General features: G+C 43.6%; 1 protein-coding gene across 7 annotated transcripts in view; it reads right to left on the bottom strand.

The window, feature by feature from the left end:
* Nucleotides 1-5,343: 5,343 nt before the first annotated feature.
* Nucleotides 5,344-12,144, bottom strand: part of LOC140727141 (tripartite motif-containing protein 2-like) — a 99,545-nt gene continuing 92,744 nt past the window's right edge. For 4 of the 7 annotated variants that reach the window (XM_073044450.1, XM_073044448.1, XM_073044449.1 and 1 more), the window contains one exon: nt 5,344-6,017. In XM_073044450.1, coding sequence (XP_072900551.1) covers nt 5,838-6,017 — 180 coding nt within the window. In that variant the 3' untranslated portion in view covers nt 5,344-5,837. The remainder of the gene's footprint in view (nt 6,018-12,144) is intronic. The other 3 variants (XM_073044446.1, XM_073044451.1, XM_073044455.1) reach the window with 2 other exon arrangements.

The following is a 12,144-nucleotide window of genomic DNA, read 5'->3' as shown; positions in this document are numbered from 1 at the left end:
AGACTCATCATTCCTGCAATTATGCATGCCAAATCAACGGTCAAATCCACCAAGGATATCAAGGCATCGAAAAGTGTCACCAAGAGCAAGGCAATCCGTGTGGTGGTCTGGTCTGAGCGCACAGCTGGGAGATGATGTAAAGCAATGTGAAACATGCAGATATCTGCACAAAAGTCATGCTGAACCTTTCTGTCCCACATTAATAATGGTGGGGGATGGGAACCAGTACGATAGAGCTAAGCACGAGACAGCAGGTTTACAAAAAGATCATAAGTGTAATATGAATGTAAGGAAGGACAAGCCAACAATTGGGTACAAACGCAGATAGATCAAAGAAATAAATCCAAAGGTAGAATTCAAAAGGGTGAAGAATGCAGGACTGAAGGTGCTGTATTTAAATACGTGTAGCATTCAGAATCAGGTGGATGAACTCATGGTGCAGTTCTGGACTGGTCAGTATGACAGTGTGGGCATCATTGAGTTGTGGCTGAAAGAAGGCCATAGTTGAGAGTTTAACATCAAAGGATATACTTTGTATCGAAAGGCCAGGCAGGAAGGCATAGACGGTGGTGTGGCTCAGTTGTGAAGAGATAGAATTACATATTTAGGAAGAGGTGACATAGGGGCAGAGGTTGTTGGATCTTTCTGGGGGGAGTTAAGAAACTGCAGGGGTAAAACAAAGATTATGGGAATCATATATAGGCCTCCAAAAGGTAGCCAAAATGTAGGGTTCAGATTGCAAAGGGAGCTCGAAGAGGCATGTACTAATGGTATTGTCGTAATTGTAATGGGAGAATTCAATATGCAAGGGGATTGGTAAAATCAAGTTGGTGTCAGATCACAAGAGAGAGAATGCATACAAGATGGATTTTTAATGCTGTTTGTGCTTGAGCCTATTCATGGAAAGGCTATCTTAGATTGGGTGTTGTGTAATAACCCAGATCTTATAAGGAAGCTTAATGTAAATGAACCCTTAGGAGACAATGATCATAATATGATTGAATACATACTGCAATTTGAGAGAGAGAAACAGAAGTCACATGTACCAGTATCACGATAGAATAAAGGGAATTACAGAGGCACGAGAGAGGAGCTTGCCCAGGTGGATTGGAGGAGGATACTGGCAGGGATGATGGCAGAACAGAGACGGCTGAAGTTTCTGGGAATAATTCACAAGGTGCAGGATAGATATGCCCCACAGAAGAAATCGTTCTCAAATGGCGGGGCTAGGCAACCATGGCTGACAAGGGAAGTTAAGGACTGCATAAAAGCAAAGGAAAGAGCATATAATGTAGCAAAAGTGAGTGGGAAGTTGGATAATTGGGAAGCTTTTAAAATTCAACAAAAGGCAACTGAAAAAAGCTATAAGAAGGGAAAAGAAGAAATATGAGGGCAGACTAACCAATAATATAAAGCAGGATACTAGAAGTTTTTTTTCAATTATTTAATGAGGAAAAGGGAGATGAGAGTTGATATTGGACCATTGGAAAATGATGCTGGTGAGATAATAATGAGGGACAAAGAAATAGCACATGAACTTAATAAGTACTTTGCATCTGTCTTCACTGTGGAAGACACTAACAGTGTGCCAGAGGTCTGTAATGTCAGGGAGCAGGAGTGAGTGCCATTGCTATTACAAAGGAAAAAGTGCTAGGCAAACTGAAAAGTCTTCAGGTGGATAAATCACCTGAACCAGATGGACTACATCCCAGAGTCCTGAGAGAGGTTGCTGAAGAGATAACGGATGCATTGGTCATGATCTTTCAAGAATCACTTGATTCTGGCATGGTCCCGGAGGACTGGAAAATTGCAAATGTCACACCACTCTTTAAAAAGGGAGGAAGGCAAAAAGAAAGGAAATTATAGGCCAGTTAGTCTAAATTCAGTGGTTGGGAAAGTGTTGGAGGTTTTGAGGTACTTGGAGACTAATGATAAAATAAGTCAAAATCAGCATGGATTCAGTAAAGTGAAATCTTGCCAGACAAATCTGTTGGAGTTCTTCGAGGAAGTAACAAGCAGGGTGGACAAAGGAGAGGCAGTGAATGTCATTTACTTATATTTTCAGAAGGCATTTGATAAGGTGCCTCTCGATGGGCTGAATAGCCTAATTCTGCTTCTATGTCTTATGGTCTTACGGAATGTTGAAAGGACTCGTTAGTGTGGATATGGAGAGGATACTTCCTATGATGGGGGACTCTAAGACCAGAGAACACAACCTCAGAATAGAGGGATGTCCAATTAGAACGGAGATAAGGAGGAATTTCTTTAGCCAGAGAGTGGTGACTGTGGAATTCGTTGCCACAGGCAGCTGTGGAGACTAAGTATTTATGTATATTTATGGCAGAGGTTGATAGATTCTTGATTTGGGCATGAAGGAATACGGGGAAGGGGTTGGTATGGAGTGGGAGAAGGCAGGAGTTTGGGAGGAAAACAGATCATCCATGATGAAATGGTGGTGAAGATTCAATTGGCCAAATGGCCTAATTCTGCACCTATAGCTTATAGTCTTTTGGAAAACATGCCCAGCCTGTCCAACTTCTCCTCATAATTAATGTTCTTCAATTCTGGCAACATCCTGAAGAAACCCCTGTCGAAAGCTGCCACATTCCACCCTTCCCCTTGCCTGGTCTCATCTATCACCTGTCGGCTTGTACTCCTTCCTCTTCCCCCTTCCTTTCCAGTCCTGGTGAAGGGTCTCAGCCCAAAATGTTTATTCATTTCCATAGATGCTTCCTGTTGACCATTCATCAACAAAACTCACTATGCAACTCGTAATTAATCGAGGCTGACATTTTATTGTCTCTGCACAAACAACAACGTAAACATGTTGGCCCTGGGCCAACAGCTTAGAACATGAATTCTACTGTTTCCTCGGTACCAATACTCATTCAGACCACTTGTCCAATTTATAACACCAAAATAGGGAATCTCCATTGGCCAGATGATCGATCCTTTCTTTGCCCAGGCCCTGAAATGAGGATTCTTCCTTGCAATGGTGGGTCTCTTGCGAGTTTTATCGCTGATAGCATACTCAAAGTGTCCTCTTTTATATCAAATATTGCATTCCAGTATCATTGGCTGTCAGTCATCTGTTTGACCTTTAACACCTTTTTATTGGCTCTGCTCCAGGCCAGTATTGATTTATGGCCCTCTTCCCAGCAAGTGACAGTTCATAATTTATGGCTCTTTGTTCTCTTCAGTAACCAGGTCGATTGGCACCAACCCCAACATTCACAAGCCTGTATGTTGTTATATCAAAGAACTCATCACAAATAACTTATTTGAAATGATCTCTAGTCCCACAGATTACCTGAAACATCATCGTGTCTACTTTAAAACACAAAAAAGCAAAGCAACTCCATCTGACAAAATGGAGGATGTAAAACAGTTCCACAAAATGGTAGCGTCCATCTCTAAGCACATGGCAGGAACAAAGACAATTGATCTGTTTGCTTTCACTGTCCTCGACCCATTCGTGTTCAAAGTTGTAAATGCACCATGGCCTGACCTGCTGAGTTCCTCCAGCATGTGTTGCTCTGAATTTGCAGCATGTGCAGAATCTCCTGTGTTTATGATCACATCCTTCCCATAGAGTGATGACCAGAACTGCTCACAATACTACATACAGTCTACCTTGTGTTTTGTGAAGTTGTCAAGTCAAGTCACTTTTTATTGTCATTTCGACCATAACTGCTGGTACAGTACATAGTAAAAATGAGACGTTTTTTCAGGACCATGGTGTTACATGACACAGTACAAAAACTAGATTGAACTACGTAAAAAACAACTCAGAAAAAAACTACACTAGACTACAGGCCTCCCAGGACTGCATACAGTTCACAAACCAGTGCAAGCAATAGACAATAGGTGCAGGAGTAGGCCATTCGGCCCTTTGAGCCAGCACCACCATTCAATGTGATCATGGATGATCATCCACAATCAGTACCCCGTTCCTGCCTTCTCCCCATATCCCTTAACTCTGCTATCTTTAAGAGCTCTATCTAACTCTTTCTTGAAAGCATCCAGAGAATTGGCCTCCACTGCTTTCTGAGGCAGAGCATTCCACATATCCAGCACTCTCTGGGTGAAAAAGTTTTTCCTCAACTCTATTCTAAATGGCCTACTCCTTATTCTTAAACTGTGGCCTCTGGTTCTGGACTCCCCCAACATCGGGAACATGCTTCCTGCCTCTAGCATGTCCAATCCCTTAATAATCTTATGTGTTTCAATCAGATCCCCTCTCATCCTTCTAAATTCCAGTATATACAACCCCAGTCGCTCCAATCTTTCAACATATGACAGTCCCGCCATCCCAGGAATTAACCTTGTGAACCTATGCTGCACTCCCTCAATAGCAAGAATGTCCTTCCTCAAATCTGGAGACCAAAACTGAACACAATATTTCAGGTGTGGTCTCACCAGGGCCCTGTACAACTGCAGAAGGACCTCTTTCCTCCTATACTCAACTCCCCTTGTTATGAAGGCCAACATGCCATTAGCTTTCTTCACTGCCTGCTGTACCTGCATGCTTGCTTTCATTGACTGATGTACAAGAACACCTAGATCTCGTTGTACTTCCCCTTTTCCTAACTTGACACCATTCAGATAGTAATCTGCCTTCCTGTTCTTGCCACCAAAGTGGATAACCTCACATTTATCCACATTAAACTGCATCTGCCATGCATCTGTCCACTCACCCAACCTGTCCAAGTCACCCTGCATTCTCATAACATCCTCCTGACATTTCACACTGCTACCCAACTTTGTGTCATCTGCAAATTTGCTAATGTTATTTTAATCCCTTCATCTAAATCATTAATGTATATTGTAAATAGCTGCGATCCCAGCACCGAGCCTTGCAGTTCCCTACTAGATACTGCCTGCCATTCTGAAAAGGACCCGTTAATCCCTACTTTTTGTTTCCTGTCTGCCAACCAATTTTCTATCCATGTTAGTACCCTACCCCCAATGCCATGTGCATTACAATAAATAATAAACAAGATAATAGGGCAGTAAATTGTCAGTCCAGGCTCTGGGTATTGAGGAGTCTGATTGCTTGGGGGAAGAAACTGTTACATAGTCTGATCGTGAGAGCCCGAATGTTTCGGTGCCTTTTCCCAGACGGCAGGAGGGAGAAGAGATTGTATGAGGGGTCCTTCATAATGTTTGCTTTGCAGATGTAGCGTGTAGTGTAAATGTCCGTAATGGCGGAAAGAGAGACCCCGATGATCTTCTCAGCTGACCTCACTATCCGCTGCAGGGAGGGTCTTGCGATCCGAGATGGTGCAATTTCCGAACCAGGCAGTGATGCAGCTGCACAGGATGCTCTCAGTAGAATGTGATGAGGATGGGGGGGGGGTGGGAGATGGACTTTCCTCAGCCTTCGCAAAAAGTAGAGACACTGCTGGGCTTGCTTTGCTATGGAGCTGGTGTTGAGGGACCAGATGAGATTCTCCGCCAGGTGAACACCAAGAAATTTGGTGCTCTTAACAATCTCTACTGAGGAGCCGTCGATGTTCAGCAGGGAGTGCTCGTTCCGTGCCCTCCTGAAGTCAACAACCATCTCTTTTGTTTTGTTCATATTCAGAGACGGGTTGTTGGCTTTGCACCAGTCTGTTAGCCGCTGCACCTCCTTTCTGTAAGCTGACTCATCATTCTTGCTGATGAGACCCACCACAGTCGTGTCATCGGCGAACATGATAATGTGGTTCAAGCTGTGTGTTGCAGCACAGTCATGGGGAGCAGTGGACTGAGCACACAGCCCTGGGGAGCCCCCATGCTCAGTGTGATGGTGTTGGAGATGCTGCTCCCAATCCAGACTGACTGAGGTCTCCCAGTCAGGGTCTAGGATCCAGTTGCAGAGGGAGGTGTTCAGGTCCAATCAGTTTCTGAGGAATGATTGTATTGAATGCTGAACTGAAGTCTATGAACAGCATTCGAACGTACGTGTCTTTTTTGTCCAGGTGGAGGGTGATGGCAATGGCGTCATCTGTTGAGCGGTTGGGACTGTACGCAAACTGTAGGGAGGATAGTGAATGGTGAAATATCAGCTCAACTTTCATATTCTGTGTCCTGATTTATGAACTTGAACTTTCTGTGCACCTTCTCCATTATCCACTCCACTGATGTTACCTGGGCTCCACCTTTGTTACCACGTTTATGAAACCACATCTTTCATTAACAGCCACACATTCAGTGTCTATGTCCCAGGTGTCCATTAGATGTAGAGGGTAGTGAGGTTACAGTGGAGCATGTTCAGAAGCCAAGGCATTTCAAGATCAGGGAAGAAGTAAAATCAGGTTTCTTGAGAAACATTAAGGTTATTGAGAGAGGTAATTAATGAGATTGTTAGCACCTTGTCTAATATCTTTGAGTCCTCAGAGGACTGGTGAGCTGCTAACATTATTCTATTATTCAAGCTGGAAACCAGGGAAAATCCTGGAAACTATGTACGGGTGAGTCTCACATCAGTGGTAGGGAAGTTACTGGAGGGAATTCTTAGGGATAGGATTTATCAGCATTTGGAAATCCATTGCCTAATTCGGGAGAGCCAGAATGGCCTAGTGCAGGACAAGTCAGGTCCAACTAACTTGATTGAGTTTTTTGATGAGCTGATTAGAGTGATTGATGAAGGTAGAACTGTGGATTTTACTGAGGCATTTGACAAGGTCCCTCATGATGGAGTCATCCAGAAGATTAACATACATGTAATCCATTGTGACTTGGTTGTCTAGATCCAGAACTGACTTGCCCATAGAGAGTAGTGATCAATGGAGCTTATTCTGGCTGGAGATTTGTGACCAGTGGTGTTTCCCAGATCGGGACTAAAACCTCAGTCATTTGTGAAATGCATGCAGTGGCCACTTTATTAATTAGGCTTGTAAACCTGCTTGTTAGTACCAATTAACCAATCATGTGGCTGCAACTTAATATATAAAATCATGTTGACATGGTCAAGAGGTTCAGTTGTTCATTCCAAACATCAAAATGGGGAAGAAATATGATCTAAATGACTTTGATCATGTAATGATTAATGTGCCAGATGGGGTGATTTGAGAATCTGCTGATCTCCTGGGACTTTCCACACACGAGTCTCCAGAGTTTACAGAGAATGGTGCAAAAAAACCCAAAAAAAATCCAGTGAGTGGCATTTCTGTGGGTGAAAATACCTTGTTAATGACAGAGGTCAGAGGAGAAAGGGCAGAAGCTGATAGGAAGGTGTGTGCACGTGTGGGCCCTTAACTCCTGGTGGAGTCATCGGGGTGCCATCATGACATGCTTTTTGCACCAATCTTTTGGTTTGGTGCAAAAAGCTTTTGGGTGATTGCTCATCATACGGCGTGTCTTGGGCATCTGAAACCTGGTGGAGCCCATCCCTCTCCAGGTTTTTGGAGCCGGCTGGATTCGAACTTTCACTCCGAAGTCCGGCACTGATGCCACTACGTCACCATCTGGAGATGTACAGTGATGTGCAGAAGAGCATCTCAATCCATAATACACAGGAACAAAGAGGGTGGGCTGAAGCAACAGGAGACCACAAATATACACTCAGTAGTCACTTTATTATTGGCTAAAGGATGGCTGCCATTGAGAGCTGAACTTCTAAGGATATACGGTATAGCAGAAAGATAGGTTAGTAGGCAGAGGGGGTGGTGTGGCTCTGTGTATAGGAAATAATATTAAATCATTGGAAAGAGATGACATAGGATTAGAAGGTGTACTATTTCTATGGGTTGAGTTAAGAAATGGCAAAGGTAAAAGGACCCTAATGGCAGTTGTGTACAGGTCTCCAAACAGCAGCTAAGTGTGGATTACAAATTACAGCAGGAGATACAACGTTGGTAAATGCAAGATCATCCACTTTGGAAGGAATAATAGAAGAGCAGATTATTATTTAAATAGTGAAATCTTGCAGAATGCTGTTGTGCAGAGGGACTTGGGAGTGCTTGTTCATGCATCGCAAAAAGTTGGCTTGCAGGTACAACAGGTTATTAAGAAGGCAAACGGAACGTTGCCCTTCATTGCTAGAGGGGTTGAATTCAAGAGCAGGGAGGTCATGCTGCAACTATACAGGGTACTGGTGAGGCCACACCTGGAGTACTGTGTGCAGTTCTAGTCTCCATACTTGAGGAATGATATACTGGCTTTGGAGGCAGTGCAGAGGAGGTTCACCAGGTTGATTCCAGGGATGAAAGGGTTAACCTATCTGGAGAGATTGCATCGCCTGGGACTATACTTTGCAGTTTAGAAGAATGAGGGGATCTTATAGAAACATACAAAATTTTGAAAGGGATAGATAAAAGTACGAAAGTTGTTTCCATTAGTAGGTCAGACTAGAACTAGGGACACTGCCTCAAGATTCGGGGAGAAGATTTAGGACGGAGATGAGGAGAAACTTTTTCCCAGAGTGGTGAATCTGTGGAATTCTCTGCCCAGGGAAGCAGTTGAGGCTTCCTCAGTAAATAAATTTAAGAAACAGTTAGATAGGTTTTTACATAGTAAGAGCATTAAGGGTTCTGGGGAAAAGGCAGGTAGATGGAGATGTGCATATGGACAGATCAGCCATGATCTTATTGAATGGTGGGGAACACTCGATGGGTCGGATGGCCTACTCCTGCTCCTATTTCCTATGTTCTTTTGAGGTAGAAAAGACATGTCAGAAAGGCAATGTCATAATTGTTGGGGATTTTAACATGAGAGTGGATTGGGAAAACTAGGGCAGTACTGGACCTTAAGAGAAAGAATCTGTAGAATGTCTAAGGGATGCTTTTTAGAACGCTTGTTGTTGAGTCCACTTGGGGATCGGCTGTGCTGGTTGTGCAATGATCCTGAGGTGATAAGAGAGTTTAAGGTTAAGGAAGCCTTAGGGAACAGTGATAACTATATGATCAAGTTCACTTTGAAATTTGAGAGAGAAAAAATAAAATCCAATGTGTTGGTATTTCAGTGGAATAAAGGAAACCACAATGGCATGAGAGGGGAACTGGCTGAAGTTGACTGGAAAGGGACATTTGCAGGAAGCACAGCAGAGCAGCAATGGCTGGAGTTGCTGCCAAAAAAAATGAGGGAAGTGCAAGACAGGCATATTCCAAATAAAATTATCAAATGGAGTAAGGACACTACCGTGGCTTAAAAGTGAAGTCAGTGCCAAAGTAAACACGAAAGAGAGGGCATACAAGGAAGCCAGAGTTAGAGGAAAGATAGAGGATTGGGGAGCTTTTAAAAACTTGCAGAAGGGAACCAGGAAGGTCATTCAGAAGAGATGAATTATGAGAGGAAGCTGGCGACTAATAGCAAAGAAGATACTAAAAGCTTTTTTAAGTATATAAAGGGTAAAAGAGAGTCAAGGGTAGATATAGGACCAATAGAAAATGACGCTGGAGATATTGTAATGAGAGATGCAGAGATGGCTGAGGAACTGAATGTGCATTTTGCATCAGTCTTCATAGTGGAAGATGTCTGCAGTATACCAGACATTCAAAAGTGTCAGGGAAGTGAAGTTTGTGCAGTGAAAATTACGACTGAGAAGGTGCCCAGGAAGCTTAATGGTCTGAGGGTGGATAAATCTCCTGAACCTGATGGAATGCACCCTCGGCTTCTGAAGGAAGTAGCTGGAGAGATTGCGGAGGCATTAACAATGAACTTTCAACAATCAATAGATTCTGGCATTGTACCGGATGACTGGAAAACTGCAAAAGTTACTCTGCGATTTAAGGGTGGGAGGCAGCAGAAAGGAAACTATAGACCTGTTAGCCCGACATCAGTGATTGGGAAGTTGTTGGAATTGATTGTTAAGGATGAGATTACAGAGTACCTGGAGGCACATGACAAGATAGGCAAAGCCTGCATGGTTTCCTGAAAGGAAAATCCTGCCTGACAAACCTACTGCAATTCTTTGAGGAAATCACAAGCAGGGTAGACAAAGGAGATGCAGTAGACATGGTGTACTTGGATTTTCAGAAAGCCTTTGACAAGGTGCTGCACATGAGGTTGCTTAGCAAAATAAAATCCCATGGAACTAGATAAATTACTAGCATGGGTGGAGCATTGGCTGGTTGGCAGAAAACAGGGTGGGAATAGAGGAATCCTATTCTGGTTGGCTGCCAATTACCAGTGGAGTTCCACAGGGGTCGGTGTTGGGACCGCTGCTTTTTACGATGTATGTCAATGACTTGGACTATGTGATTAATGAATTTGTGGCTAAATTTGCTGATGATACAAAGATAAGTGGAGGAGCGGGTAGTGTTAAGGAAACAGAGAGTCTGCAGAGAATTAGATAGTTTAGGGGAATGGGCAAAGAAGTGGCAAATGAAATACAACGTTGCAAACTGTATGGTCATGCACTTTGGTGGAAGAAATAAACAGGCAGACTCTTATTTAGATGGGGAGAGAATTCAAAATGCAGAGGTGCAAAGGGACTTGGGAGTCCTTGTGCAGGATACCCTAAAAGTTAACCTCCAAGTTGAGTCAGTGATGCAGGTGAATGCAATGTTGGCATTCATTTCTAGAGGTACAAAATATAAGAACAGGTATGTGATGTTGAGGCTCTATCAGGCACTCGTGAGACCACACGGAGTATTGGCCTCCTTATTTAAGGAAGGATATACTGACATTGGAGAGGGTTCAGAGAAGACTCATAAGACTGATTCCAGGAATGAAAGGGTTACTGTATAAGGAACGTCTGGCAGCTCTTGGGCTGTATTCCCTGGAGTACAGGAAAATGAGGGAGGGCAGATCTTGTCTTGTCCACACTGCACCAACAACCACCACCACTGGGCTATAAATGCTCAAGGACACACACGCTGCCTCGGCTGAGGTTCAAACTAACAACCTTCAGATCTCTAGCCCACAGCCTTAACCACTTGGCCACGTGCCAACACAAGACCTGAGCAGATTAGATATAGTGATGTTATTTCCCATGGTAGGGGAATTCAGGACAAGAGGGCACGACTTCAGGATTGAAGGATGTCAATTTACAACAGAAATTTAGAGAAATTACTTCAGTCAGAAGGTGGTAAATCTGTGGAATTTGTTGCCACGAGCGGCTGTGGAGACCAAGTCATTTAAGGCAGAGATAGATAGGTCCTTAATTAGCCAGGGCATCAAAGGGTATGGGGTGAAGGCAGGGGAGTGGGGATGACTGGAAGAATTGGATCAGCCCATGATTGAATTGCAGAGCAGACCCGATAGGCCGAATGGTCTACTTCTGCTCCCATATCTTAAAGTCTTGAATGAGAAGGTACAAACATCAGAGGTGCAGGGGGACTTAGAGTCCTTGTGCAAGACTCCCTGAAGGTTAATTGACGTGGAGGAAAGAAAGCAAATGCAATTTTGGCATTTATCTTAAGGGGAATAGAATATAAACAGATAAATGTTGTGGCTTTCTAAGACATTAGTCAGGCCACACCGAGTATCGTCAACAGTTTTGGCCCCCATATTTCAGAAAGGATGTGTTGTCATTTAAGAGAGTACAGAGGAGGCTCACAAGTATGATGCCAGTAATGAAGGGGTTAACATACGAGGAGTGTTAGCAGCTTTGGGCCTGTGCTCACTGGAATTTAGAAGAATGCTGGGGGGATCTCACTGAAATCTACCGAATGTTGAAAGGACTAGATAGGGTGGAATGAGGATGTTGCCTGTGATGGGGGTATCCAGAACGAAAGGGCACAGCCTCAAAATTGAGGATCGATCTTTTAGAACAGAGTTAAGCAGGTATTATTTTAGCCAGAGAGTTGTGAATCTGTGGAATGCTCTGCCACAGACTGCAGTGGAGGCCAGTTCCATGAGTATATTTAAGGCGAAAGTTAATAAGTATCCTGATTGGACAGGACATCACAGGGTATATGAGAAGGCATTTGTATAGAGTTGGCTACCTTTGACGAGTGATAGTTTGCAGGGTTCATTATTGGGACTGCTTTTTATGCTGTATATCAGTGATTTCGATGATGGAATAGATGGCTTTATTGCCAAATTTGCAAATGATAAAGATTGACTGAGAACAGGTAATGTTGAGGAAACAGGAAGGCTGCAGAAGGACTTAGGCAGATTAGGAGAGTAAGACCATAAGACAGGAGCAGAATTAGGGCAGTCAGCCCGTTGAGTCTGCTCCGCCATTCCATCATGGCTGATCCCAAATCCCACTCA

This window comes from Hemitrygon akajei, chromosome 4, assembly GCF_048418815.1.
Source record: "Hemitrygon akajei chromosome 4, sHemAka1.3, whole genome shotgun sequence".
NCBI lineage: Eukaryota > Metazoa > Chordata > Chondrichthyes > Myliobatiformes > Dasyatidae > Hemitrygon > Hemitrygon akajei.
Note: the sequence above shows the minus strand (reverse complement) of the source record. Positions and strands in the feature narration are given on the sequence as shown.